We start from the raw sequence: 27202 nt of genomic DNA, 5'->3' as shown, positions 1-27202 counted from the left end.
CCCAGTAAACTTGACTAAAATAAGCTGAACTGATGTGAAATGAACTAACTGAACTAACTGAACTAACACTGCATCTGATTGGTCGACAGACAACCAGGAAGAGGCCGAGGAAGAGGACGATGGTACGACTTCATCATTATCATGTTCACACACACACACACACACACACACACACACACACACACACACACACACACACACAAAGAGACGGTGTACTGACCTGTGACCTCTGACCTCAGACTCGGAGAAGGAGCCCGACTACAGAGACGTGACGGTCAGAGCCGACATGAAGGTGAAGGAGCTCTACGACGTGGAGGAGCGGCTGGGAACGTAAGGCTCCGCCCACTCACACCGCAAGGCTCCGCCCACTCACACCGCAAGGCTCCGCCCACTCACACCGCACCCACAATGCACCTGGCTTGTTGTTGTTGTCTTGTTGTTGTTGTTTGTCTTGTTTTTTTGTTGCTGTTGTTTGTCTTGTTGCTGTTTGTCTTTATGTTTTTGTTTGTCTTGTTTTTCTTGTTGTTGCAGTTGTTTGTCTTGTTGTTGTTGTTGTTATTGTTTGTCTTGTTTTAGTTGTTTGTGTTGTTGTTTGTCTTGTTGTTTTTGTTTCTTGTTGTTTGTGTTGTTGTTTTAGTTTGTCTTGCTGTTGTTTGTCTTGATGTTTGCCTTGTTGTTGTTGCTTTTGTCTGTCTTGTTGCTGTTGTTTTGTCTTGTTGTTGTTGTTGTTTGCCTTGTTTTTGTTGTTTGTCTTTTTGTTTTTGTTTGTCTTGTTGTTGCTGTTGTTGTTTGTCTTGTTTATTTTGTTTGTGATGTTGTTGCTGTTTTTTGTCTTGTTGTTTGTGTTGTTGTTGTTTGTGTTGTTTTTGTTTGTCTTGTTGTTGTGGTTGTTTATCTTGTTGTTGCTATTATTTGTCTTTTTGTTGTTTTTGTTTGTCTTTATGTTTGTGTTGTTTTTGTTTGTCTTGTTGTTGTGGTTGTTTATCTTGTTGTTGCTATTATTTGTATTTTTGTTGTTTTTGTTTGTCTTTATGTTTGTTTTGTTGTTGTTTGTCTTGTTGTGGTTGTTTATCTTGTTGTTGCTATTATTTGTATTGTTGTTTTAGTTTGTCTATTGTGGTTTATTTTTGTTGATGTTTGCCTTGTTGTTGTTTGTCTTGTTGTTGTGGTTGTTTATCTTGTTGTTGCTATTATTTGTCTTTTTGTTGTTTTTGTTTGTCTTGTTTTTGTTGTTTGTCTTTATGTTTGTTTTGTTGTTGTTTGTCTTGTTGTTGTGGTTGTTTATCTTGTTGTTGCTATTATTTGTATTGTTGTTTTAGTTTGTCTATTGTGGTTTATTTTTGTTTGTCTTATTGTTGTAGCTGTTGTTTGTCTTTGCCTTGTTGTTGTTTGTCTTGTACTCGTTGTTGCCGTTGTTTGTGTAGTACTCACTGTTGTTGTGGTTGCCATGGCGCTGTGTGTGGTTGCCAGGGGGAAGTTCGGCCAGGTGTTCAAGCTGGTGGAGAAGGCGACCAAGAAGGTCTGGGCCGGGAAGTTCATCAAGGCGTATTCCGCCAAGGAGAAGGAGAACGTGCGGCACGAGATCGGCATCATGAACAGCCTGCACCATCCCAAGCTGGTGCAGTGCATCGACGCCTTCGAGGGCAAGTCCGACATCGTCATGGTGCTGGAGATGTACGTGACCAATCACAGACACTTCCTGTCACCTCTCTGTCGGAGTGTGTGTGTGTGTTTGTGTGTGAGTTTGTGTGTGTGTGAGTTTGTGTGTTTGTGTTGTTTCTGGGAACAACGGAAAACAGTGATGAGTCCAAAGTATGAGAGGAATCTGAGAGCAGCTACTTCCTGTTCACTAATTTTAGCCGGAGGAGCAGACGTCGCTCAAACGTCTCGTTAGCGTGAGTCTCTGCAGCTGCTGGGACCATCAGTGTGTGTGTGTGTGTGTGTGTGTGTGTGTGTGTGTGTGTGTGTGTGTGTGTTTACTGGGATAAACAAGAGACTCCAGAAATCTGATGGTGAACAGGAAGTGAGCTGTTTACATTCAGACTCTTATTTTGGTGAGCCAGTCCACCCTGAGGACGCGTCTTTATGAAATCATGAAGAGTCGTGAGCTCAGGTCGACGTCCAGGTTTCATCAGAACCAGATCACGTGACGTATTAACAACCAATGATAGACATCAATCAGGAGGAAATGATGATGTCATCATGTTGGCAGCCCATAATGAAGCTCTGCTGTTCCCTTGTCTGTAACAACATCTCTGTCCCGTCTGTCCGTCCTGGGTGAGGGATCCCTCCTCTGTTGCTCACCCTGAGCTTTCTCCTGGTTTTCCCTGTTAAAAGGGTTTTCCATGGAGTTTTTCCTCAGTGGATGTGAGGGTCTAAGGACAGAGGATGTTGTTATGATGGGATGTAAAGCCCTTTGAGACAAACTGGTGGTAAAAACGGGCTACTGCAAAAATTCAAAATCTTACCAAGAATATTTGTCTTATTTCTAGTCAAAACAAATCTAATTATAACTAAAATAGGTATATTTATATAGTTATACATAAAAAAAGCAGCTTGTTTTTAGACACTTTTTACTTCTTCCAAGCCTATTTTCACTTGAAATAAGTAGAAAAATCTGACAGTGGAGCAAGTTTTTCTTCCTTATTACAAGCACAAAAAACTTGCTTTCACTGGCAGATTTTTCTACTTATTTCAAGTGAAAATTAGTTTGAAACAAGTGAAAATGATCTAAAAACAAGTTAATTTTTAGGTGATGAGTCTTATTTTAAGTGGAAAGAGATTAGTTTTGACTAGAAAATGACTAATATTCTTGGGAAGATTTTGAGTTTTTGCAGTATATACAAATAAAATTGCCTTGCCTTGCCCTGTGTGCAGGATCTCGGGCGGCGAGCTGTTTGAGCGGATCATCGACGAGGACTTTGAGCTGACGGAGCGTGAGGTGATCAAGTACATGCTGCAGATCATCGATGGCGTGAGCTTCATCCACAAGCAGGGCATCGTGCACCTGGACCTGAAGCCTGAGAACATCATGTGTGTCAACAAGAACGGCAGCAAGATCAAACTCATCGACTTCGGCCTCGCCAGGCGGCTGGGTAACACCACCACCACCACCACCACCACCAGTCACATGACCCGGTCGGTCACATGACCTCAGGATCACACTCATGTTCCTCTGCTTCTGTCCACAGAGAGCGCGGGAACCCTGAAGGTTCTGTTTGGGACCCCAGAGTTCGTGGCTCCAGAGGTGATCAACTACGAGGCCATCAGCTACCCCACCGACATGTGGAGCATCGGAGTCATCTGCTACATACTGTGAGTCCCTGCAGCCGCCGCCCAGCCTCGCCTTGGTTCCTTTGCAGAATATCTGTAAAACTACACAACAAAACTTGAAGGGGAAACTGTTATCAGAAGCTGAGTGTGTGGGCGATCTGCGGTGGCTCGGGGCAGTTATAGAAGGTTTTCAATCCAGCCGTTAGGTGATGCTCCGATTTCTTCTTTTCTTTATTTTTCTTTTGCTTTGATGGGGGTAACATCCAATAAGGAAGCAGCCAAAGATCAACGTGAAGTAATGCTGCATTCGAGACAACTCGGGACTTGGAAACTCCCAGTTGAAAACTCAGATTTCTGACTTCAAAGCATTGGAAAAACATGGCGGACTGGGACAAACTTGCTAAGTCCTAAAAACATAACAAAGGACACAAAAACAATTTAAATATATATTTCGTACATTTTAATGTATTTTAGCATTTAAAAATGCATTTTATTTGATGTTTTACTATTGACGGTGTGGTTCTGCACGGGTGCAGATTGTTGTGTGATGATTCTTCAAGAAGTGGGGGGAGATTTTTTTTTCCAACCTTCCCCAATGGGAGCTCCGTCATGAGGTGGCGTTCGATTGCACTTTTTTAAGCAGGAGGTCGGAAAAACCAGAGTTCCAAGTTGTCTCAAACACAGCATAAGATAGTTATTTCCTGTATCAAAAGCAAAGGATTAATAATCCCCCCATGGCCAAGATAAATAAACATTCACACAAGCTCAGCTTCTGGAATGTGCTTCGGGCGCATTTTGGGTGAAAAACGAGTGGAGAAAAAACGAAAAAATATAAATATTTTTTGTTGTGTGTGTGTTACAATTTTCTCCTGATAGCCAAGGCCTGAGATAATCATATTTGAAAATGAAAAAGCTTATTCATTGTTGATCTGAATGTTGTTTGACTAAAATTCTGTGACATTCAATTTCTGTTCCGTTCTTTTCTTTTGTTTTTATACTCATATAACTATTAATCCATTCATGTGACATCATTTCAGCAGATATATTGTGATATCCCAGATTGTCCTGAAAAAAGAGATGTTCACTACTTGACTGAGCATGACAGGGTTGAGATTATAAATGTTAATAGACAGAGAGAACAGACGGACACAACATAGCAATAAATGATAAATGGCTCCGTTTTTTTAAGAGTTAATTTCACTGCAGCTGTTTGATCCTAAACTTTTCACCTGGTCTTGAGCGTGACGTGTGTCAGTGAACGCCTCACACCTGTCTCTGTCTCTGTCTCAGGCTCAGCGGACTCTCTCCCTTCATGGGCGACAACGACAACGAGACTCTGTCCAACGTCACCTCGGCAACCTGGGACTTTGAGGACGAGGCCTTCGACGAGATCTCGGACAACGCCAAAGACTTCATCACCTACCTGCTGAAAAAGGACATGAAGTGAGGGGGGGGGGGGGGGGGGGGGTGTTGGTTACACATGACATCACTCTGACCAGCTGATGTTTCTGATGTTGCCGTGTAGGGGTGTAACGGTACACACAAGTCACGGTTCGGTACGTACCTCGGTTCGGGGGTCACGGTTCGGTACGGTTTCGGTACAACAGAATTGAATGTAAAACTAAAATCTGTCTTGTGTTATAAAAGTAGAAAAAAATAGAATATGAAATAAAACAAGTGCATTAGGAGTGTTATAATACCATAATGTCTAATTCTAGAGGAAAAAGACTTGCACTTGACAACTGGCAACTATTATAAAAACAAACAAACAAGAAACTAACATCAATGTTGGTTTACACAGTTCATTTAGACTAGATGCCAGTTGCTGTGGTGATGTTTTTGATGTTTGTGTTCATGTCAAGAGGCTTAAAAGCAGCGGAATAAGTTGTTACACACCACTTGTCTTTTTCCTTGCACCAGTGATTGACATGAGGCAGGGAGGGAGGGAGGGAGGGAGGGAGGGAGGGAGGGGAGGCGGGTGAACATGCACTAACGTGTTTGATGCGTTTCTAGCGACGCAGCGCGCATCCGTGAAACTTTGTCCGGTGGACCGGTCGCGTCGCCGTGCCGTTGTGTTTCATTGAGAAACCACACGGTGACATGAATGAGGCAGCAGCTCCTCAGAGGCCCAATTCCAATCCGACCCCTCACGGACTCACTGACTTAGAGGCGCGTTCACGGGAAGTCCGTGAGTGTGTGAGGGCTGTTCCATTGTCAGATCATCAAGTCAGTGAGTCAGTGAATGAGCCCTTACTGCCTTACCTTACCGTCAGTCAGCACCGATGCTGACTTTGGGTAGGTGAATTACCCACAGTTCATAGCGTTGTGAAGTCAAACACATGAGATGCCGTCGGAACGCAAGTGTTAAAAAAAAAAAGAAGTTAATTACCACACGTAGTCAGAGAGAGCTCTGCCGCTCTCTTTATTGTTAATGGACAGGAGCAACAACCAAAAAAAAGAAAGAAGAAAAAAAAAAAAGAAGTTTACTGTCAGTGTTAACGTGCAGTTTGTGATTATTGATGATGATTTGATCAGATCTGATCCAGGAACATTTTGTTTTGAGTCCGTCCACCTCACACACCTTGTGCGCGTTGAAAGTACGGTAAATTATCGGCCCAAGACCGGAGTCAACAACATGTTGTTGTCAAGGTAACGTATCGTGAGAGTGGGTAAGTGCTGTTCCATTCATGTTTACAGCATCTGGACCCTCACAGACTCTCACACTCTGTCACTTACAGCTGACGTCACTTAAGTCAGCGAGGGTTCAGGGCTTGAGTCTTTAGGGGGCGGATTGGAATTGGGGGTCACTTCACACTCTCATCACTTCTCTTCTTCGTCTGTTATGACGGTTGTGGCAGCTTCGAGGCTCATTACCGCCACCTGGATTGGAGTGAGGACTCAACTTTTTTTTCGTACTCGTCGTGTGACTGTGTGCACCGAACCGTGACCCCCGTACCGCGACGGCACGGGATGAATACATATACCGTTACACCCCTGTTGCCGTGGTAACCCAGGCGTGACTGTCCCTCAGGGCCCGGCTCACCTGCGCCAAGTGCTACGAACACCCCTGGCTGAAGCAGGACACCAACACCATGAAGGCCAAGAAGCTGTCCAAGGAGCGCATGAAGAAGTACATCCTGAGGAGGAAGTGGCAGGTGAGCGCAGGGACACGCCCCCTCGCTGTGACATCACACCTCTGTACCGTGATGTCACAATGTAACAGTGACGGCCTTTCTTCTTCTTCTTCCTCTTCTGTGGTAGAAAACGGGCCACGCTGTCAGAGCCATCGGCAGACTGTCGTCCATGGCCATGATGGCCGGAGTCAGCGCCAAGAAAGGATCCCCCACCGAAGGTACTAGACTGGACTAGGGCTGGGCGATATGGACCAAAAGTCATATCCAGATATATTTAGTCTGAATATCGATATACGATATATATCCCGATATTTTTCCGCAAAGTGAGTGCAAATGTTCAGTCAAAGTTAAAGCCAAATATGACAAGTCACAGGTAGTTTTATTGAAACCGGCTATTTCACTGAACAGTTGCAAAATCAAATGAATAAATAATAAACAGGTTTCTTCATCTGGTTCATGAATAAATGTTCAGCTGCTCAAATAACAAAATGTAAACATAAATACTGCCTGACAAGAGTACCTTTTTTGAATTCAAAGTAATGGAGTAATGGATTTTAGAAGGCGTGATTCCATCTTCTAAGATCAATGTTAAAAGTTGGCTGGAAATTTGAAAATATTGTCATAATCATGTATAATTTATTATAAGACATAAAAAACTATCAATTTTCTGCACTAAAAACTAAAAAAACTGCCTTGTGTCTCTGTTAAAGTGTAGCGTTATTTCTCAGAGATTTCTTTTTTTTAACCTGGAGTCACGTGACGTGCCCCACGTCTTTTCCGGTCAGTCGTCATGGAAACGTCACGTGACACGGTTTGGACCAGAGTGAAAACAAACGTGTGTAAACCATGGATGTATTATATTATCATAGATCCATGGTGTAAACGCGAACCTTCCGAGCTGAATCTGGTGAAAGCACCGCGGCTCACAGAGGTCTGGAGCTCTGATGCTGCTGCAGGGGACGACCTGCTAACGGCTAATAACAGCTAACGGCTAACAGCTGTGCTACAGCAGCTGACTGAGCCTATAGAGCCGCGGCTCGGCTCGTTAACGGCAACGAGGTCGACGTGGACTCGGTGCGACTGCGTTCCTCTCGGTCAGCTGGTGAAGCAGCGGTCTGATAAGCATGAATAAAATAGGAGGAGGAGGGGCGGCGGCGCGGAGCGCGGCGAGCAGTGCAGAGAGCTCCAGATCACACAGAGCTACAGATCACAAGGATCACAGCCACATTTGACCTATATCGATATATGCGATATGGTCAAATTCCATATCCCATTAAAAAATATATCGATATATTTTTTATATCGATATATCGCCCAGCCCTAGACTGGACCAGACCGGACTGGACTGGACTGGACTGGACTGCACCAGACTGGACTAAGACCAGACCAGACTGGATTAAACTGGATCGGACTGGACTGGACTTAGACCAGACTGGACTGGACCAGAACAGACTGGATCGGACTGGACTGGACTTAGACCAGACTGGACTGGACCAGAACAGACTGGATCGGACTGGACTGGACTTAGACCAGACTGGACTGGACCAGACCGGACTGGACTGGACTGGACTGGACTTAGACCAGACTGGACTAAGACCAGACTGGACTGGACCACAACACATAAACATAAAACACATTGTACAGAGACACAAATATTCCATTTCCGGGTCCAAGCACCGGCAGGTACAAGTTGTAAACATGGCAGAACCGGTGAATCTATAACCTCTTTCTTCCATGACACATCTCTGAGAGTAAAAAAGGGATTGAATTAATTTAATTCAAATAGAGTAGAGAGTGTAGCCGCTGAACTGGTTCAAATTAGCGACAATTCTCAGTCTAAACTCAGCTGAAGAAAGAAAAAAGCCATGACCAGCAACTACGTTTTGACGGCGATGTTTTGATATTAGCGTTAGCTGCTAACGCTGCCTGTAGCGGAGCGGCTACTTAGCGTTAACTGTGTTTACATCGATTAGCAGATAAACAAACTTAATACGCATCGATAACGTCTCTGTATATATACATTCATGAAAATGTCCGGTTTTCAGTGTTTTTCGTGGCACCATGACTATGTGGTAGGCTACTTTGTTGTGTTTGCGATGGACTCGATAACTCCGGTGGACCCGGAAATAAAGTCGTGACGTCAGGACTTAACAACCGGATAGAGTGATGTGTGGGCCACTGCTCCGTAAAAAGCTGCTGTAAGAGACTGAGCTAAAGTTATGTGTGTGTGTGTGTGTGTGTGTGTGTGTGTGTGTGTGTGTGTGTGTGTGTGTGTGTGTGTGTGTGTGTGTGTGTGTGTGTGTGTGTGTGCAGAGGACAACCAGTTCCTGGAGTGTCTGGAGTACGAGCAGAAGGCGGAGTCGAAGCCCAGCTTCAGCTCCGTCATCAAAGACGTGGAGGTGGTGGAGGGCAGCGCCGCTCGCTTCGACTGCAAGATCGAAGGTGAGGAGGGGGGCGGAGTCTGCTCAGGGGGCGGGGCCGGATGTGACGTCATCATCAGACCGTGATCAATCAATCAATCAATCAATTTGTTTATTTCGGGCATGTCAATTTAAATCATCATCATCACACTTCATCTTAGTTCAATAATACAACACACATGGCTGAAAGGGAAAGCAGGAGAAGCAAAAGCTTATCTAGTCCCGCCCCCATTACCCACAGAATAAAATCTTTATCGTAATCTTTTCTTTTCTTTTGCTTTTTACATTTTGACATAACATGTTACAGCAGTAGGTAGTAGCTATACAGAGCTGAAGTTTAGCTCTAGACAGTACAGATTACGTGTGTGTCTGCACATGTCCATATTAGTCCGTCATGAGTGAACAACAGTCTCATCTTGTAGCCTGACATGTCACAAAGTCACAAAGTCACAAATGGTCCAATCGACAGAGAGCAAAAGTCCAGTGTACTTATTATTTGTTGGGATGGTGTGATCAGTGTGTGTGTGTGTGTGTGTGTGTGTGCAGGTTACCCCGACCCTGAGGTGGTGTGGTACAAAGACGATCAGCCGATCAAAGAGACGAGACACTTCCAGATCGACTACGACGAGGAGGGGAACTGTAGCCTGGTCATCTCAGAGGTCAGCGCTCGCTCTGACATCACCACTGACATCACCACTGACATCACCACTGACATCACATGACCTCACTGATCAAACCACTCTGATGCGGTCGTCATGGAGACAGCTGGTCTCCCGGATGCAATTTTTTTTTTCGTAGGATAGATCTGGGAAAGTCCCGCCTTCCCCGCCTCTGATTGGCTGGATGAGCTCTCCTCCGATTGACGTCATCTCACAACAGTACTGTAGTAAACTAAAATACACACCAACTGAAGTTCTTGGTGTAATCAGACGCCATGGCGTACGTAGCGGTTTGCGTTTTCGCCTGCGGTGTGGTGAATCCGAGTTCGATTCCCGCTGGTTTCACATTCTGAAAAATGTATATTCCAAGTTTACATTTTGAGTTTGAGTGAGAAGTGTAATTGTGCCATTGGTTGGGTTTAGGCAATGAAGAAAGGAGTTGGTTAAGTTTAGTAAAAAGAGCAGGTAGAGGCTAGACAGGCCAGATAAGTAGAGAGAGTCCAGGTAGATCTAGACACTTATCACACTTTGCCGACAGCCTGCGTTTCACAACCGTTTCACAGCCGTTTCACAACCGTTTCACAGCCGTTTCACAACCGTTTCACAGTCAAAACAAACAACCAATCAGGTGAGAGCCCCTCTAGCCAATCATAGTCAAAAATGGAGCTCATCTAGCCAATCAGAGGCGGGAACGGCGGGAAAGGCGGGACTTTCCCGGACCTATCCTACGAAAAAAAATATTGCCTCCCGGATGAGTGACAGCAGCGGTGACGATGCGTTCAGGCTCTGACAGATGTTTGTGGACCAAGTTATTCGAGTTTTAAAATGTTAATTACCGGTAGTTTTTATTTTTATTTAGTTTTTCAGTTGTTTTTTTTATTTCAGTTTAGTTTTAGTGAGTTCAACAAGTGATGAATCAGTTTAGTTTTTATTTTAGAGGAATTGACTAGTTTTTATTTAGTCTCAGTTGTAGTTTTTATTTAGTCTTAGTTGTAGTTTTTCTACAACTTTTTATATTGAGCTGTGGCGTTTTCTTCCTGCAGCTTTAGACATCGACAAGAAAACTACAACTAAGCTGCTTATCTGACTCTACTTTACTTTACTGCAGTTTAGCATCAAACCTGGAGGTTGGAGCTACGTCTAGTTTTTGGAAAAACTGTCATTTTACTAGATTATTTTTTCACTGCTAGTTTTAGTTTTAGTTTTAGTGTAAACTAATAATAACTCTGGTGTGGACTCACCTCCACCCGCAGGTGTCGGGCGACGATGACGCCAAGTACACGGTGAAGGCGGTGAACAACCTGGGGGAGGCGACGTGCACGGCCGAGCTGCTGGTGGAGGTGATGGCGGGAGAGGAGGAGGAGGAGGAGGAAGAGGAAGAGGAGGAAGAGGAAGAGGAGGAGGAGGAGGAGTAAAGGAGTCTGGACTCCACAGGAAGGAGGAGGAGCCACATGGAGTCGCTCAGGTGCAGACAGACAAGCTCATCAGTCCTCACACCTGAGCAGGAGGAGGAGGAGCAGGGGGGCGGGGCTTACACACCTGGACGGACTGTTGACAGGGTCGGGGATCAAAGAGTACACTGCAAAAACTCAAAATCTTTCCAAGAATATTTGTCTTATTTCTTGTCAAAATGTCTCATTTCTACTCAAAACTAATCTCTTTTCACTTAAAATAAGACTCGTCACCTAAAAATGTACTTGTTTTAAGATAATTTTCACTTGTTTCAAACAAATTTTCACTTGAAATAAGTAGAAAAATGTTTTGTGCTTGTAATAAGGAAGAAAAACTTGCTCCGCTATCAGATTTTTCTACTTATTTCAATTGAAAATCTGCTTGAAAGAAGTAAAAAGTGTCTAAAACCAAGCTACTTTTTTAATGCGATGAGTCTTATTTTAAGTACAATGAGATTTGTTTTCACTCGAAATAAGAGAAATGTTCTTGGTAAGATTTTGAGTTTTTGCAGTGTAACTCCTCACCTGGCTGCAGGCGACTCCACACCACGCTGTGACATCATCACTGCTGGGCGTGGCTACAGGTGAGAGACGGCTGCTCAGCCTGGTGGCGAGTTACTCTTTACCCATGAGCACCTGCAGCCGTGTAGCAGCTGTTCATCATCACCACGGGTCACCTGTGTAGCTCCGCCCCCCAACAACACACGTTACCATTCACAAAAAAAAAAAAAACATCTTCCTGCTTCAGGCTCCGCCCACACACCTGAAGCCCCGCCCCTCACACTAGCCTCCGTCGACGTTTCCTCCCACAGCTCGTCATGACTCACAGCGTACGATGGTGTGAGTCATGACTCAGCAGAATGATTGATTGATTCAGCTGCAGCAAAGGCTCATGGGAGCTGTAGTTGTTGCCACACCTGCTTCCCGCGGGAGTGCAGGTGAGGAAGAGGAAGGTACGACGGAGGAAGATGATGAGTCGTAGATTTGCAGAGTTGAGTCACAGATGGTGGTTAGCGCTGATGCTAACAACTGAAACAGAGGAAAGTAATACAGATAAATCACCACCCGCTAATGCTAAGCTAACCAGTGCTAGCTAACACACTTGATAATACGTAGCTCGACATTCAGCTAATTGGCGGACACAGATTGTCACGGTGAATTAGTGATGGAAATATGAACATGATGCTAATGTTAGCGTTAACTAGCATCAGTTTACTGACAGCAAAGACGGTTTAGAAACCAAGATCCCCCATGACGAGTCAGCTTCCTGTATACAGCCGCAGTAACTTAAGTAAATATTGGACTCATTTTTCACAAGACACATCTCTTCTGAACATATTTTTGACATGAAAATGGCAAATTTCCGACGGACACATCAGGAGAAAATGAACTTTGTTCCAGACTTGTCTCTCTCATGAGATTTGGCACAGATCTTCTAGGCAACGTCAAACAAACATTAGCTAACGCCCGCGCTCATTTTTAAAATAATGTTCTTAATGTTAAATATGACTGTTAGCTGTGTAAATATTGTTATCATAAGAAAATATAAATATCTCACTTTCGTCTACTGGCAACTTCCACACACGTTCACAACAGGAAGTGAAGCTGTAACATTTCATTAGAGCAGCTTCTCATGGGGCATCTTATAGAGGATCTTTGCTGACAGTGTTGAAGCTAACACATGTTAGCTTGCATTAGTCTGAACTACGTGGAGAAAAAACACTAAAATATATTAAAATGGCTAGCCATTGTTAGCTAATGTTAGCTCATCACCTAACAAATGTTAGCTAGTTAGCAGCTAATTAGCAACACCCCGTCACGTTGACTCGACTCTGTGAATAAACGTGAGGCTCGGATCGAACCAGAGCGACAACGGTGATGATGTTAAATTATAACATTAGCACGTTAGCCTTTGTTTTTTTTTTCACCCCCACCTCCCCCTCTGAGGTCAGTCAGCTTGGCCCCTCCCACTTTTCTTTGTCTTGTTTGTGTTTTGGAGTTTTAGGTTTTACAGCTAGCATCACGTCTGCCTTACAACATTAGCATTAGCCTCTTAGCAACATGGCAGCGTTTTAAATCACAGTTTTTTTACTAGACGTCCGCCTCATCGTCCTTCCGCCCTCAGCTGCCTCAACGCCACTGTCCGGTCACGGTGCCAAACTCCCAGAATGCCCTGCTGCAGGGACCAGGAAGTGGCTCCTGAAAATAAAAGTCAGTTCATTATGAATGAAACAGGTTCAGTTTCAGTTATTAGCACTTCCTCTTAAACCAAATTCATAGTGTAAGAACATTTCAAAATAAAAGCTCTATAATTATGAACATTTCAAAATAAAAGCTCTATTATTACGATGAAATATTCAGTCTTAATGTTTATAGATTTGATACTTTTAACGTGACATCAGAAGTAAACGCTCTCAAACCAGCAACAGGAAGTGATGTCATAGCCTTCAATCATCCATTCAAACATTAATATTGATTGATTATTGACTGTTTAAGTGGCGGCAGCGTGAGGTTTGGTAAAAACAGCTGTGATTTAAACGAGTCCAAGTCGTTTCTTTGTCACATTCCAGTTGTTTGTTTGTTTGTTTGCTTTGATCCATTTATTTAAGGCCGATTAAGTTTTCAAACAGAAACCAAAGATGCTTGTTGAAACCTCACAGGTGTTTGTTTGTAAGTGCGTTTGTGTGTGTGTGTGATCATCTGCTTCATTACCTGTGTGTGTGTGTGTGTGTGTGTATGTGTGTGTGTTTGTGTGTGTGTGTGTGTGTGTGTGCGTGTGTTTGATGGTTGTTTATGTTTCAGAATGTTTATTTTGAAACTTATTTAATGCACAGATTCATAATTATAATATTATCAGGTGAGAGTCTGACTCTCATCAGCACTTCATTTGTCACAGTTATTACCCCCCGCCCCGTGTTTTTGTATTAGATGTATGTAGATTATATTTCTCTGATTTTTATAAATATATCAGTTTGATGAGACGACATGTACGAGAACACTACGACTGTAGTTACTCACTGATACCAAATAAATTTTTATCACGAAGCCAAACAGCTGTCTGTGTCTGTGTGTGTGTTTATATAGTAGGCTAATAATATTAATAATTATTATTATGGTTATTATTTTCATTTGCAGAAGACAAATCAGCTTGTTTTAAGTTAGTAATACATTCATATTATGAAGCTGGTAAATATACAAATATACAGATATTTACATTTCCACTACACTCAAACATATTTATATTAATATTTACATATTATCTCGTGATTTGATTTGTACATTTATTGAACGACAGGTGGGATGAGCAGGTGGAGCAGCAGAGAGAAGTTCTGCAACACAAACCTGAGTTTAGTCACAGTTTTTTGTTTTTTTTCCAAACTTTATTGTGTTCAAAATGTGTATTCTCAAACAGGCAACTGTTGCATTCTTTTTTTTTTCAAAGACATTACTTTTCTTACAATAAAAATAGAAAATTAAATCTACAAAGCTTAGTACTGAATAAGTAAATAGCTATTTTAAATGTGTGAAAAAAAAATTAAAAAAATAAAATAAAAGATATAACACAAGTAGAAGGCATTTTACTTATTGGGACTCTTCACAAATAAACAGATTACATCGTATTGCAATTTCCATCATATACCATTAATTTTTTTTTATTTCCATCGGCCAGTAAATTTAAGGAACTAAAATATTTGTTTAGTTCATTTTTAGTCACAGTTCAACAGGTAAAGTGACATTAGTGTTGGTGTTGCGTACAGGTTCAGCTCGTACACTCTATGGTGTTTCCTGAGTCACCTTTGTACAGGCAGTGTGAGTGTGAGGGGTCAGAGGTCACACAGGAAGAATAGTCCTTACCAAGGTGAGGACTAATGGGGATCCATAATAAAACTAAAAACTAAAACTAAAACTGGTAAACAACATGATGTCATGGCATCCATGTTTGTCCTGAGGGCGCTGGACTCTGTGGACCAATGAGGAGCTGCTGCTAATGAGAGCTGGATAACGAGCTGCTCTCTCTCAGGTGACCTCATTAACTGACCAGCTGCTCGTTACACTGACAAACACAAACACGCTCCCGCCTGGGACTGAGCTGCTGTTGTTCCTCTCCAGCTCCAACAGAACCGCACCAAACCACTGAGCTTGTGGCCGTGAGGATGAGGTCATCTCTAACTTCTGGACGAGTGATGTCACTCATCTCCATCTCCATCACATCAGCCTCGTGTTTCTACAGATGTTACTGTAAATCTATAGAAATGTCCCTTCTCCTTATTAACTCTGATTATTTTCTACTCGTTAATAATGTGCAATTAATACATAAAAACCATGTAACGTGTTAAAAACCAAGCCTATTTTTTAGGCCTTTTCCCGAAAATTGCATATCCATAATAAAATGAGTATATCTCTGCAACCACAACGTCTATTTGAATACTTTTGGTGTCATAGTAAAGGGGGAAAAAAATAGAAATTGCTGAGATGTGTAAATGTCAGTATATGTGTTACTGGTGAAGAGTAAATGAAGATGACAAACAGCAAAAATTAAATAAATTTAATGTACGCCTCTGTTTCCTTCAGAATGATGCTGCCACAGCTCAAAACATCTATCAAATGATTGTACAATGTATGAACATTGTCTCTGCAGTGGTTGATTCTGATAAAGTGAAGCAGTACAAAATTATTGAGATTTTACTACAAAATATTCAGGCGAGCTTTCCAAAATGTCAATTTTTGACACAGCTTGGAACCACCGGCCACTATAATGATTTCATTGAGTCAATTTTGTGATAAGTTCCTAAAGGAAAAATAAAGTTCTTTGAATTGAATTGAATTAGATTCAAGCAGCACATCTGCATGGAGCCTCTAAAACATCTGGATCTGGTGGAGGCTCAGGCCGAACATCTGGAGGACGTTCACAGACGATGATGTCATGAGCAGGTATCACAGGTGTGTCTCCAGTGGTCCAGTGAACCTGCCTCTGTCGTCATGGTAACTGCTCAGCCAGATGTGGTGGCAGATGTGATGCTCAGTCGGTCACAGTGATTATCATGAACACACACTTTCATCTGAAACTCCACAGTCACTGACACGGTGGCCTTGACTTTCACATGTATGATCTCAGATTATATATGATTGTATATATTATATTATATTATATTATATATGTACATCTACTTGATCTGTACCATAAACATTCAAAAGAAAGGAAAATGGAGGAAACGCTCCACCTGTTTGTATTTGTCTGAACTGTGACCACAGTGACCCCTGGTGGCCTGATCATGATGTCAGAGTTAAACATCTGGATCACATGTGTAACTCCAGACTGAAGTTAGAAACTAGAGAGAAAGTAAAATTAACGACATTAATACTGTGACATAATTTAAACATTCCAGATCAATGCTGAATGCAATGCATTATGGGACATGTTGCTTACTGACGATCGGTTGAACACCACTCTTCACGCTGCATTGTGGGATACTATGAGTCTGAACTCTCTGGTCTGGTGTCTCCTCCTCTGTGTCTCTAACCCTCCTCTCCTCCATGTGCATTTGTTTCCAACGAAGCCGGTGAGAAATCAATCCATGGAGCGGTTGATAAGGTTATTTATCAGCTACCATGTCACCATGTGTATATCTGTGTAGTCTTATCTGTCATCAACAAGAGATTACGGGTTACGGGTTAGCGCATTACGTTTGTGTGGCGGTGTCGCCATGGAGACGAGAGCTGGGACACCGGCTCGGAGGGTCTGATCTTACAAGGTTGGTTTTCAGCCAAGAGACGCTCCATTCTCCCTGGAACTAGTTACAAGTCATTGGTTTAACCAGCACTAGGACTCTGGAGCTGGAGACAAGGGACACATGGAACTGAGGTAAGGTGGAAATCCTAAAGAGTTAAGGTGGAAATATTACAGAGTTATGGTGGAAATCTTACAGAGTTCCTCTTTAAACCAAAGTCACTAAACAGTGAGACAAGGAGAGCCATGGCGCCAGGGCAAGCCGGCAGCCGTTCCGCTGCTCTGTGTCAAATGTGAATGAATGCTTTGGTAGTCGTCCCTATCCCCAAGACAAAGCATCCCAGTGACCCCAATGACTTCCGTCCCATCGCCCTCACCTCACAGGGAATGAAGTCGTTGGAGAGACTGGTACTGCACCACCTGAGGTCACAGGTGCAGCAGACCCAAGACCCACTCCAGTTCGCTTACAGGGAGAGGATGGGGGTGGAGGATGCTGTCCTATATCTTCTCCATCGGACCCACTCCTACCTTGAGGAGGGAGGCTGTGCTGTGACAATTCTTTTTTTTGACTTCTCAAGCACATTCAACACCATTCAGCCCCAACTACTTCGGGAGAAACTATCCGCTAGACTTGTAGTTCTTGAGACCAAGACCGGTCTCTAGACCACTTTTTTGTGGTCTCGGTCTTATCTCGGTCTCAACAGTGTTTGGTCTCGGTCTTGTCTCGGTCTTGCAATGTCTCAGACTGGCAGAACGGTCTCGAAGGGATTTGTAGCCTACAATATCCAGGCTTTTTTATGGATATCATTATTTATACGCCCCCTTCAAGTGGTACCAATCACATGCATTTTGTGACACAGACGCGTTAGCACTCGTCCTCTCGCGTTCTACAATTCATGCAGTATAAAATATGGTGTAACTCGTTTTTTTTTTGTCTCAGACTCGGTCTCGGTCTTGAGCTCAACTGGTCTTAGTCTTGACTTGGTCTGTCTTGGTCTTGTCTTGGTCTTGATACTCTCTGGTCTTGATAGTGTCTTGGTCTCGGTTCAGGCGGTCTTGACTACAAGTCATCTCCTGGATAACTGACTACCTGACTGACAGACCACAATCTGTCAGGATTGGCGGCGGCAGCATATCCAGCACCACCACCAGCAGTACAGGAGCTCCACAGGGGACCGTGCTGTCCCCCATCCTCTTCACCCTGTACACTGCTGATTTCCATCACAACTCTGAGCTCTGCCACTGTCAGGTTTTGTTGGAAAGGACCCAAATGGAGACTCGTAGGTTCAGTGACACAAAAAGGCTTTTATTACTCACAAAGAATGCAGGGGGAAACACTGGAAGACAGGCATGGACGCGGGAGATAATGATGACGAACCAACAAGGACAAAGTGAGACACTGGGGTTAAATACACAAGGGTAGACACAGGTGGTGCAATCAGGACAGGTGAACCACATTGGGGTAATGATGAGCAGGGAGCACACAGGAAGACAGGACATGGAACTTCAAAATTAAACAGGAACTAAATTAGGACAACACAGACCTAAACACACAGAAAAACAAGACAGGAATTCCAAAGTAAAACAGGAAACAACTCAACCACAAAGAAAATGACACCAAGACAAGACACCAGGATGCATAAAGGACATAACACTAAGACAAGACAAGGAACAACAACAGGGTCATGACAGCCACATGCAGAAGTTCTCGGACGCATAACTAACGCAGCCTCCAAAATAATCGGGCTCCCCACGGTCCCCCATCAGCTTTACACAACAGGTCCATCACACGCTCAATAGAACGGGACATCACACACCCACTCAACACCTACCTCATCCCCCTCCCATCAGGACAAAGATACAGGGCACTGAGGTGCAGAAGGGCTCGCTTCGGCAGAAGCCTAATACCGGCTGACCCTTAATGTGCTGTAGGACAGCCTCAGAAGAGTGGCAGCGCTGTGCCCCCTGCTGTCGGAAAGGAGTCATAGCAGAGGAGTCGTAGCAGAGTGAGCTGATACATCGGGTGGAAACGTGCACGGCGAAAGAGGGAGAGACTTTTTATTGTTGCCGTGTCAGTCGGGAGTTGGGAGCAGTGTGCGTTCATATACCCAACCACATACACATACAGATACACACCATCAATCATACTCCCACCCATTGTTGATCGACAATAAAGAAATCAAGGAACATCATCTGGACTCATTGCATTTTAACTGATGCCCCCCAGCGGCCACAAGTGCATCCATCCAGTACCCATACAGTCCTTAGAATTATCGCCAGAACACTTAACAAGAGGCCAAGATAACCTGGCCAGAGTGTAATAATGTGTGGCAATGTGTTGTAATTTGTGTGTGTTTGTATGTGTCTGGTGAAACGAAATGTAAATGGTCATGTGAAAAAGAATTTCCCTAGAGGGACAATAAATGTCTAAAGTCTAATTCAGCAGTTGTAGCGATTGTAGTGAACCTCAGTAGGGGTTGTGAATGCAGCCTACCTTAGCTCCTCCCCCCTTCACCCAGGTGCAGTATAAAAGAGCCAAGCTGGCTGAGCTCAGTTTCTGCTGGTTGCCTCCCAGGGTGGTGAAGAGGGCCCGGGCGGGGATTGAACCCACACCTCCCGGGTAAGAGTCATGCACACTTGCCAGTCACCCAAAGGCACATCCCCTTGGCCAAGTAGCCAGGGCACATGATCAATTGGAGGCATAGTGACAGGACCACCACTGTCACAGCTCTCCCCCTCTTTTCACAAGCACATCCTCGTGCTTCCGCGCAGGCTGCCACACATTAGGAATCCATGGACCCACCCCTAGTGCTACATGGATCCTGCCAACAACGCCAGAATGTGGTAATAGTCATGCGCGCTTGCCAGTCACCCAGGAGGTGTGGGTTCAATCCCCGCCCGGGCCCTCTTCACCTTGCCACAAGTGTATCAAGGAGAATGAGGAGGGGGAATAAGGGGACTGGTGAGCAACTTCGTGGGGTGGTGCCAGAAGAACCAGCTGCTCCTGAACACACTCCCTGTCTGCATTGAGGGTGAGACAATCGAGATAGTGTCCTCCTACACATATCTTGGACTGATAGTGGACAATAAACTGGACTGGTCACTGAACACTGACCACCTCTACAGGAAGGGCCAGAGCAGGCTCTACTCCCTGCGGAGGTTGGCATCATTCAACATCTGCACCAAGCTCCTATAGATGTTTTACAGCTCTGTAGTGGCTAGCGTGCTGTTCTTCGCCGTGACATGCTGGCGCGGCAGTGGCAGCAAGAGAGCAAGAACATCCAGAGGCTGAACAAGCTCATCGAAGAGGCAGGCTCCGTGGTGGGCCTGAAGCCGGACCCTGAGCAGAGGACACTGACCAGACTCAGGGCAATCATGAACAATGCCGACCACCCACTGTGCTTTCAACCAGCAGAGGAGCACCATCGGCAACAGACTGCGGTCACTGTGCTGCTCAACAACAAGATATGCAAAGTCGTTTGTCCCTCGAGCTATTAGACTGCACAACTCCCTGAGTGGGAGGAGGAGGCGGCGGGAGGATGAGGAGTAGACAAGTTCTACCTCTTGTAAGCTCATTAAGGAGTTGGTGATCTGAGGTGTTCGTTAGGACAGAGTGATGAAGACGAAGGTGACCTGAGGTTAATGAGCTCCACTGAGGATGAAGAGCAGCTAATAAAAGCTGCAGAGGAGACGGACACACGGAGCAGGGTCCTCACCTGTTTACCTACTCTTCACTGATGATGGTGATCCTGTTGGTTCTGACTGCCTGACACACTCCTGTTCTGCTGTGGTTCTGTCCAGATGTGTTGTTCACCTGAGCTCAACGTGACCTCTGTGACGTCAGGCTCACTGACTCTGGTCGGTCTTGTGCAGCTGTATGATCACAGGTGGCTCTTCTTCGCGGTCTTCCTGCTGGTCTACCTGTTCCTGCTGGGCAGTGACACGGTGGTCGTCTACGTCATCTGCTCCCAGAGGAACCTGCACCGGCCCATGTTCGTCTTTATCGCCGCGCTGCTGCTCAACTCGGTGGCGGCCAGTGCGGTGGTCTACCCGAAGCTGTTGCTGGACCTGGCGTCAGGCCGCCGCTCCTCGGAGCTGACCCCGGCCGCCTGCATTTGTCAGACCTTCGTGGTTTATTCTCTGGGCGTCTCCAGTTTCCTGCTGCTGGCCTCCATGGCCCTGGACCGGTACCTGTCCATCTGCTGCCCGCTGCGCTACGCCGTGCTGCTGCCGCCTGCCGCTGTGACGGCGCTGCTGCTGACGTGCTGGCTGCTGCCCGCGGCGGTGATTGGCGGTGCAGCGCTGCTGATGTCGCGTATCCCGCTGTGCCGCTTCCAGATGAACAGACTCTACTGCAACATCTACAGCTTCGTCAACCTGAGCTGCGGTGGCAAAGCAGCGCTGCTGCTCAGCGTTTATGGCCTCGTCGCCACCGCCGTCATCGTGGTCGTTCCCATCGCATTCGTGTTCTTCTCCTACGGCCGCGTTCTCGCCGTGTGTCTGCGCAGCTCCCGCGCCTTCAGCAGCAAAGCGTTCAACACCTGTCTGCCGCACCTGCTCGTCTTCATCAACTACTTCGTCACCCTGGCGCTGGAGATGGTGCTGCAGCGACTGCAGGCCGGGGCCGGTGCCACCTCCATGATCTCCATCGTGCTGCTGCTGGTTCCGACCCTGTTCAACCCGGTGGTGTACGGGCTGAAGATGAAGGAGATCTTCGTGCACGTGAAGAGGCTGCTGAGCTGCGGCAGAGCACAGTGATTATCGATCATCAATCAGTGTGACTGATAAACATCTGTCCAGCTGTGTCACTACAACACAAACACCACAAGAAAATGTTGCTCACGGTCACTGAATCATGTTTCACTTCACTGAATCTTATGTTTTAAATACAGAAATGTCTCATGTCAGTATTTGTCGGTTGCATTGGAGAAGAAATGATGTCATTGTATTATGAAGTAAGAATTAAAGGTGAAAATAACATGATCTTTTTCATAAACAATGTTAACACTGTAGTAAGAGTGAACACACAGATCAATCAGATGTTATTAGGGGCCGGGCAGCATCAGCTGCCAGGACCCTATTGTTTTTCCCAGTGTTCTTCTTTCTTCTTTCTTCTTCCTAGGAAGTCCTACTTCCCATGCATAATCAGTGAAAAACACTTCACAGAAATATTCGACCCCATGCCAGATTTACTCAACTCCAAGGACATGGGGCACAATAAGTGTTTAAATTTTAAAACTTTGAAAATTTCTACCAAAGCAACGGAACATGCTACAGTTTTGAAACTTCACCAAAATGTCGCCCCAATACTGCTGAAACTGTTGGCCACTTAAACTTCTTACAAATTATGGAGTCCATCACTCTGTTATTTTCAAAAACTGTAAAACTTATCTCCTCCCACAATTTTTGCTCAATTGACACCAAACTTGCTAGAGAGCATCTTCAGACTGTCCTCCACAAACAATCCACACAGATTTTTGATTTATCCAAAATTGAGCCTACAGTGCATGAAAACATTTGACTGTAAACAGTACTGTAAACATTATACCATCCAATTCTTGATAAATACATTTTCAATCTCCCTGAAAAAAAATTGACAATATTTTGGAATCATTGTTGATGAAGTTTGGCAAATATCAGAATTTTATCTCAAAATCAAATTTTTTGAGAACATTTTGAATTCTGCTCTCAACAACTGCAGTCAATGTTAAGAGTGACATTTTTAAACATCAGATTTTATCTTAGCCACACACCAAGTCTCACTTCAAGACAATTAGCTCAGTGAGATAGGTGCTGGTTCTTGGCGTCAAAGGTTGTGGGTTCAAATCCCAGTAAGGGTGACACATGAGGACACATTAAAATACCAGATGTCCTCATGCCTTTAAATTTAAAAAGGAAAAAAAAAACTTGCCCAGCGCCAACCATTGACCGTATTATTAGTGTGAATGCTGAATGTTGTTTGTGTCCGCCATTTTCTTCCAGCATTCACACTATTGTTGTTTGTGTCAGCCATTTTCTTTATTATTATCAGTGTGAATCAATGAATAATCTCACATTCATACAAGTCTCAAACTCTGATTTTCACAAGTATTGCTATAGTCCAGCAGTAAGGTGGCTGCTTCCCAACTGCAAGGTCACTGGTTCAAATCCCACCATGCCAACTTTGTTAGTGTACCAGCCTCTTTAACTTAATGTCTGCCTACAGTGCATGAAAGTTTTTGACTGTAAACAGTACTGTAAACATATACCATCCAATTCTTGCTAAATACATTTTAAATCTGCTCTCATGGGAACAACTGCAGTCAATGTAAGAGTGGCATTTTTAAACATCAGATTTTATCTTATGATGCAAAACACTTATTGTTAACTCATTGAGTGCCAACCACGTAATTTCTCGTTTTTCGTTCCCATGCGTTGAGTGCCGAAAACGTAATTTTACGTTTTTTGCTTTTTTTTTTTAAATTATGAAAATAGACACTTTAATACACATTATATGTAAATTTGGGGACTCTACGACGAGGAGAACTGAAATAGATGACGATCAAAGTCACATGACAGCTCATGATCTGGAAGTTTTTATCATAACTCAGCTTCTGCAAACGAGTTCTGCATGCAGATGCAGCAGCTGCTGCAGCGCAGCTGCTCTGCTCTCACCCGCGCTGCTGCTCCAGCTGCTCGAGCTGCTCGGAGCTGAACCAGGAAGCTCTCAGCCGACAGTCCGCCCGGTCTTCATCTGGAGCAACACCGTGTCCTCCCCAAAGTCCCCCCGCGGTAAAATCTGATGGTCTCTGGGCCAAAGCAGACCGGCATCACCAACCCGAACCACAGAAGGACCGCGACCACCGACGGGACCGGTGTTCCTGAGCCGCGGTGGCCGACTGACCCTCACGCTCCGCGGCGAGAAGCTGTGACACGGCACGGTGCGTCTGTGTTATTGTTGTTTAGTGGCGCCCCCCCCGCCCCCGATGGTGGTTTTGTGAATAGAACAACAACTGTTGTATATATTTATCTTATACGAGCCCTTTGATCCAGAAATGCGAGTGTCAGAAGAGCGACAGACACAAACAGCGCACCTTTCATAAAAGACGCTCTATCTCCTTTTCTAGAAAAAAAGGAGGGATTTTGGTGAAACCCAGCCATGTTTAACTTGACTTTTCTCAGGAACAGAGGCACGTAGAAACAAACGGTTTGTGGCCACTTGAAGCATTAAGGTAAACCTTTCAATTGAGCCACAGTATGTGTTGGTGGCAATAATATAGAATACACTGTGGCTCTACATAAAAAGTCAAAAATGGTCTAAATTGCCGGTACACTTGACTAAAACTTTGGAAAGGAGCGCGGCACTCAATGAGTTAAAAACAAATCACCAACATTTCCATGCTATCTAAATGCAATTAATGTAATATCATATTTTTGTTTAGATAACTGTATTTCTGACATTTTGACAACTGCTGCCTGGCTTTGACTCCCTGAGTCTATTTGAGAAGTCACACACCAGGACTCACTTCCAGACTATGGGCTCTTTGCACAGCTCCACTACTTCCTGAACTTAAAGGGATAGTTCAACATTTTGGCAAATTGGCCCATTGCCATAATCGCTATAGTCATAGCAGTAGGTTCGTTACCTTTAATTGTAGGTGTAAGCTATTTTCAGTACGGCGGAGCGCAGCAGCTGGCTGCTCAGAGCTACGCTATGGAGGCTAATGGAATTTCTTGGTTTCCCTCATTAAACTCATCAAATTCAACATCCCAAAACTCCACAGCGCTTTTGTAGACAAGTTGTGACCTGCACAACCACCACGCTATGAGATAATGACGGAACGATACGAAACGGAGCCGTTTTCGAGGTAAATACAGGGTAAATACGGAGACTGCTTGCTGAAAAACTGTCCCTGAACGCAACGCGCATCAGCGGTTTTGTATGAATTTACCTCGAAAACGGCTCCGTTTCGTATCGTTCCGTCATTATCTCATAGCGTGGTGGTTGTGCAGGTCACAACTTGTCTACAAAAGCGCTGTGGAGTTTTGGGATGTTGAATTTGATGAGTTTGATGAGGGAAACCAAGAAATTCCCTTAGCCTCCATAGCGTAGCTCTGAGCAGCCTGCTGCTGCGCTCCGCTGTACTAAAAATAGCTTACACCTACAATTAAAGGTAACGAACCTACTGCTATGACTATAGCAATTATGGCAATGGGCCAATTTGCCAAAATGTTGAACTATCCCTTTAATGCTGCTCCTTTGTTTCCTGTCTTACATTATTGGACAAACTGATTAACCCAGGTGTGTCTGAGTAGTCACAATGGTCAGACACACCTGAATTAATCAGGTTGTCCAATGCTGTGCAAAGAGCCCATTAGCTCAGTGAGTTAGGAGCTGGTTGTTGGTGCCAGAGGTTGTGGGTTTAAGCCCCAGCAAGGATAATGATGATGATGTTGCCAGCTAGTAACACAAGACAATAGTCCTGATGGTGGCGTTACAGCATGTATCTAAATTTCAAAACTTAGAAAATAAATTCATAACAGATCAACCATATGTGCTACGGCTTTGCAACTTTCAGTTCCAAATAGCCCAATTTTTCTATAAAAGAAAATTGCCCGGCCCCGACCATTGCTGCGCAGCAGATATAATTATTAATTATTTTTAGCTATTTATAATCTGTTTTCATTGTCGTACTGTGTGTGACTGGTTCTATGTGAGCAGTTGACCACATCTGAATTTCCCTCGGGATTAAAAAAGTACATCTATCTATCTATCTATCTATCTATCTATCTATCTATCTATCTATCTATCTATCTATCTATCTATCTATCTATCTATCTAATCTTAATAAGAAAACATCAAAAACAGCATCCACTGTTTGTGTGTGTTATGACAACAGGTGGAGTCAGTGCAGTCTAAACACACACACACTGTCTCTTCATTAAACTGAGCTCATCACTTCATGTCTGTTTAATTGTTGACATCATTACTTGAGTTGTTCAGCTCATGAAGGAGTTGGTGACCTGAGGTGTTCGTTAGGACAGAGTGATGAAGACGAAGGTGACCTGAGGTTAATGAGCTCCACTGCGGATGAAGAGCAGCTGATAAAAGCTGCAGCGGAGACGGAGACGGACACACGGAACAGGGTCCTCACCTGTTCACCTGCTCACCTGTTTTTCTGTTCATCTGTTCACCTATTTATCTATTTACCTGCTCTCTGTTCACTGATGATGGTGACGATGATGGTGTTTACCTGTTGGTTCTGACTGTCTGACACACTCCTGTTCTGCTGTGGTTCTGTCCAGATGTGTTGTTCACCTGAGCTCAACGTGACCTCTGTGACGTCAGGCTCACTGACTCTGGTCGGTCTCGTGCAGCTGTATGACCACAGGTGGCTCTTCTTCGCGGTCCTCCTGCTGGTCTACCTGTTCCTGCTGGGCAGTGACACGGTGGTCGTCTACGTCATCTGCTCCCAGAGGAACCTGCACCGGCCCATGTTCGTCTTTATCGCCGCGCTGCTGCTCAACTCAGTGGTGGGCAGTGCGGTGATCTACCCAAAGCTGTTGCTGGACCTGGCATCGGGCCGCCGCTCCTCGGAGCTGACCCCGGCCGCCTGCGTGTGTCAGGCCTTCGTGGTTTATTCTCTGGGCGGGTCCAGTTTCCTGTTGCTGGCCTCCATGGCCCTGGACCGGTACCTGTCCATCTGCTGCCCGCTGCGCTACGCCGTGCTGCTGCCGCCTGCCGCTGTGACGGCGCTGCTGCTGACGTGCTGGCTGCTGCCCGCGGTGATGGTTGGTGGTGCAGCGCTGCTGATGTGGCGTATCCCGCTGTGCCGCTTCCAGATGAACAGACTCTACTGCAACATCTACAGCTTCGTCAACCTGAGCTGCGGTGGCAAAGCAGCGCTGCTGCTCAGCGTTTATGGCCTCGTCGCCACCGCCGTCATCGTGGTCGTTCCCATCGCATTCGTGTTCTTCTCCTACGGCCGCGTTCTCGCCGTGTGTCTGCGCAGCTCCCGCGCCTTCAGCAGCAAAGCGTTCAACACCTGTCTGCCGCACCTGCTCGTCTTCATCAACTACTTCGTCACCCTGGCGCTGGAGATGGTGCTGCAGCGACTGCAGGCCGGGGCCGGTGCCACCTCCATGATCTCCATCGTGCTGCTGCTGGTTCCGACCCTGTTCAACCCGGTGGTGTACGGGCTGAAGATGAAGGAGATCTTTGTGCATATGAAGAGGCTGCTGAGCTGCGGCAGAGCACAGTGATTATCGATCATCGATCAGTGTGACTGATAAACATCTGTCCAGCTGTGTGACTACAACACAAACACACACAAGAAAATGTTGCTCACGGTCACTGAATCATGTTTCACTTCATTGAATCTTATGTTTTAAATACAGAAATGTCTCATGTCAGTATTTGTCGGTTGTGTTGGAGAAGAAATTATGTAATTGTATTATGAAGTAAGAATTAAAGGTGAAAATAACATGATCTTTTTCATAAACAATGTTAACACTGTAGTAAGAGTGAACACACAGATCAATCAGATGTTATTAGGGG

General features: G+C 44.8%; 3 protein-coding genes across 7 annotated transcripts in view; all 3 read left to right on the top strand.

Annotated features, from left to right (window-relative positions):
• Positions 1 to 12158, top strand: part of LOC311004354 (myosin light chain kinase, smooth muscle-like) — a 64099-nt gene extending 51941 nt beyond the window's left edge. For 4 of the 5 annotated variants that reach the window (XM_083996372.1, XM_083996374.1, XM_083996371.1 and 1 more), the window contains 11 exons: positions 90 to 122; positions 240 to 330; positions 1471 to 1674; positions 2878 to 3095; positions 3192 to 3315; positions 4564 to 4716; positions 6305 to 6428; positions 6535 to 6625; positions 8721 to 8849; positions 9374 to 9486; positions 10740 to 12158. In XM_083996372.1, the coding sequence (XP_083852498.1) occupies positions 90 to 122; positions 240 to 330; positions 1471 to 1674; positions 2878 to 3095; positions 3192 to 3315; positions 4564 to 4716; positions 6305 to 6428; positions 6535 to 6625; positions 8721 to 8849; positions 9374 to 9486; positions 10740 to 10901 (1442 nt within the window). In that variant the 3' untranslated portion in view covers positions 10902 to 12158. The remainder of the gene's footprint in view (positions 1 to 89; positions 123 to 239; positions 331 to 1470; positions 1675 to 2877; positions 3096 to 3191; positions 3316 to 4563; positions 4717 to 6304; positions 6429 to 6534; positions 6626 to 8720; positions 8850 to 9373; positions 9487 to 10739) is intronic. The other variant, XM_083996373.1, reaches the window with a different exon arrangement.
• Positions 12159 to 19908: 7750 nt separating this feature from the next.
• On the top strand, positions 19909 to 21423 carry LOC311004171 (olfactory receptor 11A1-like; the record flags this gene model as incomplete). The annotated part of the gene is made up of 2 exons (XM_083996117.1): positions 19909 to 20142; positions 20467 to 21423. The coding sequence occupies 2 exons, from the start codon at positions 19909 to 19911 to the stop codon at positions 21421 to 21423; spliced, it is 1191 nt and encodes a 396-aa protein (XP_083852243.1).
• Positions 21424 to 25950: 4527 nt separating this feature from the next.
• On the top strand, positions 25951 to 26907 carry LOC311004170 (olfactory receptor 11A1-like; the record flags this gene model as incomplete). Its single annotated transcript, XM_083996116.1, has 1 exon — positions 25951 to 26907. The coding sequence occupies one exon, from the start codon at positions 25951 to 25953 to the stop codon at positions 26905 to 26907; it is 957 nt and encodes a 318-aa protein (XP_083852242.1).
• Positions 26908 to 27202: the final 295 nt, after the last annotated feature.

Source organism: Trachurus trachurus (assembly GCF_905171665.1).
Source record: "Trachurus trachurus genome assembly, chromosome: 21".
In the NCBI taxonomy this organism is placed as follows: domain Eukaryota; kingdom Metazoa; phylum Chordata; class Actinopteri; order Carangiformes; family Carangidae; genus Trachurus; species Trachurus trachurus.
Note: the sequence above shows the minus strand (reverse complement) of the source record. Positions and strands in the feature narration are given on the sequence as shown.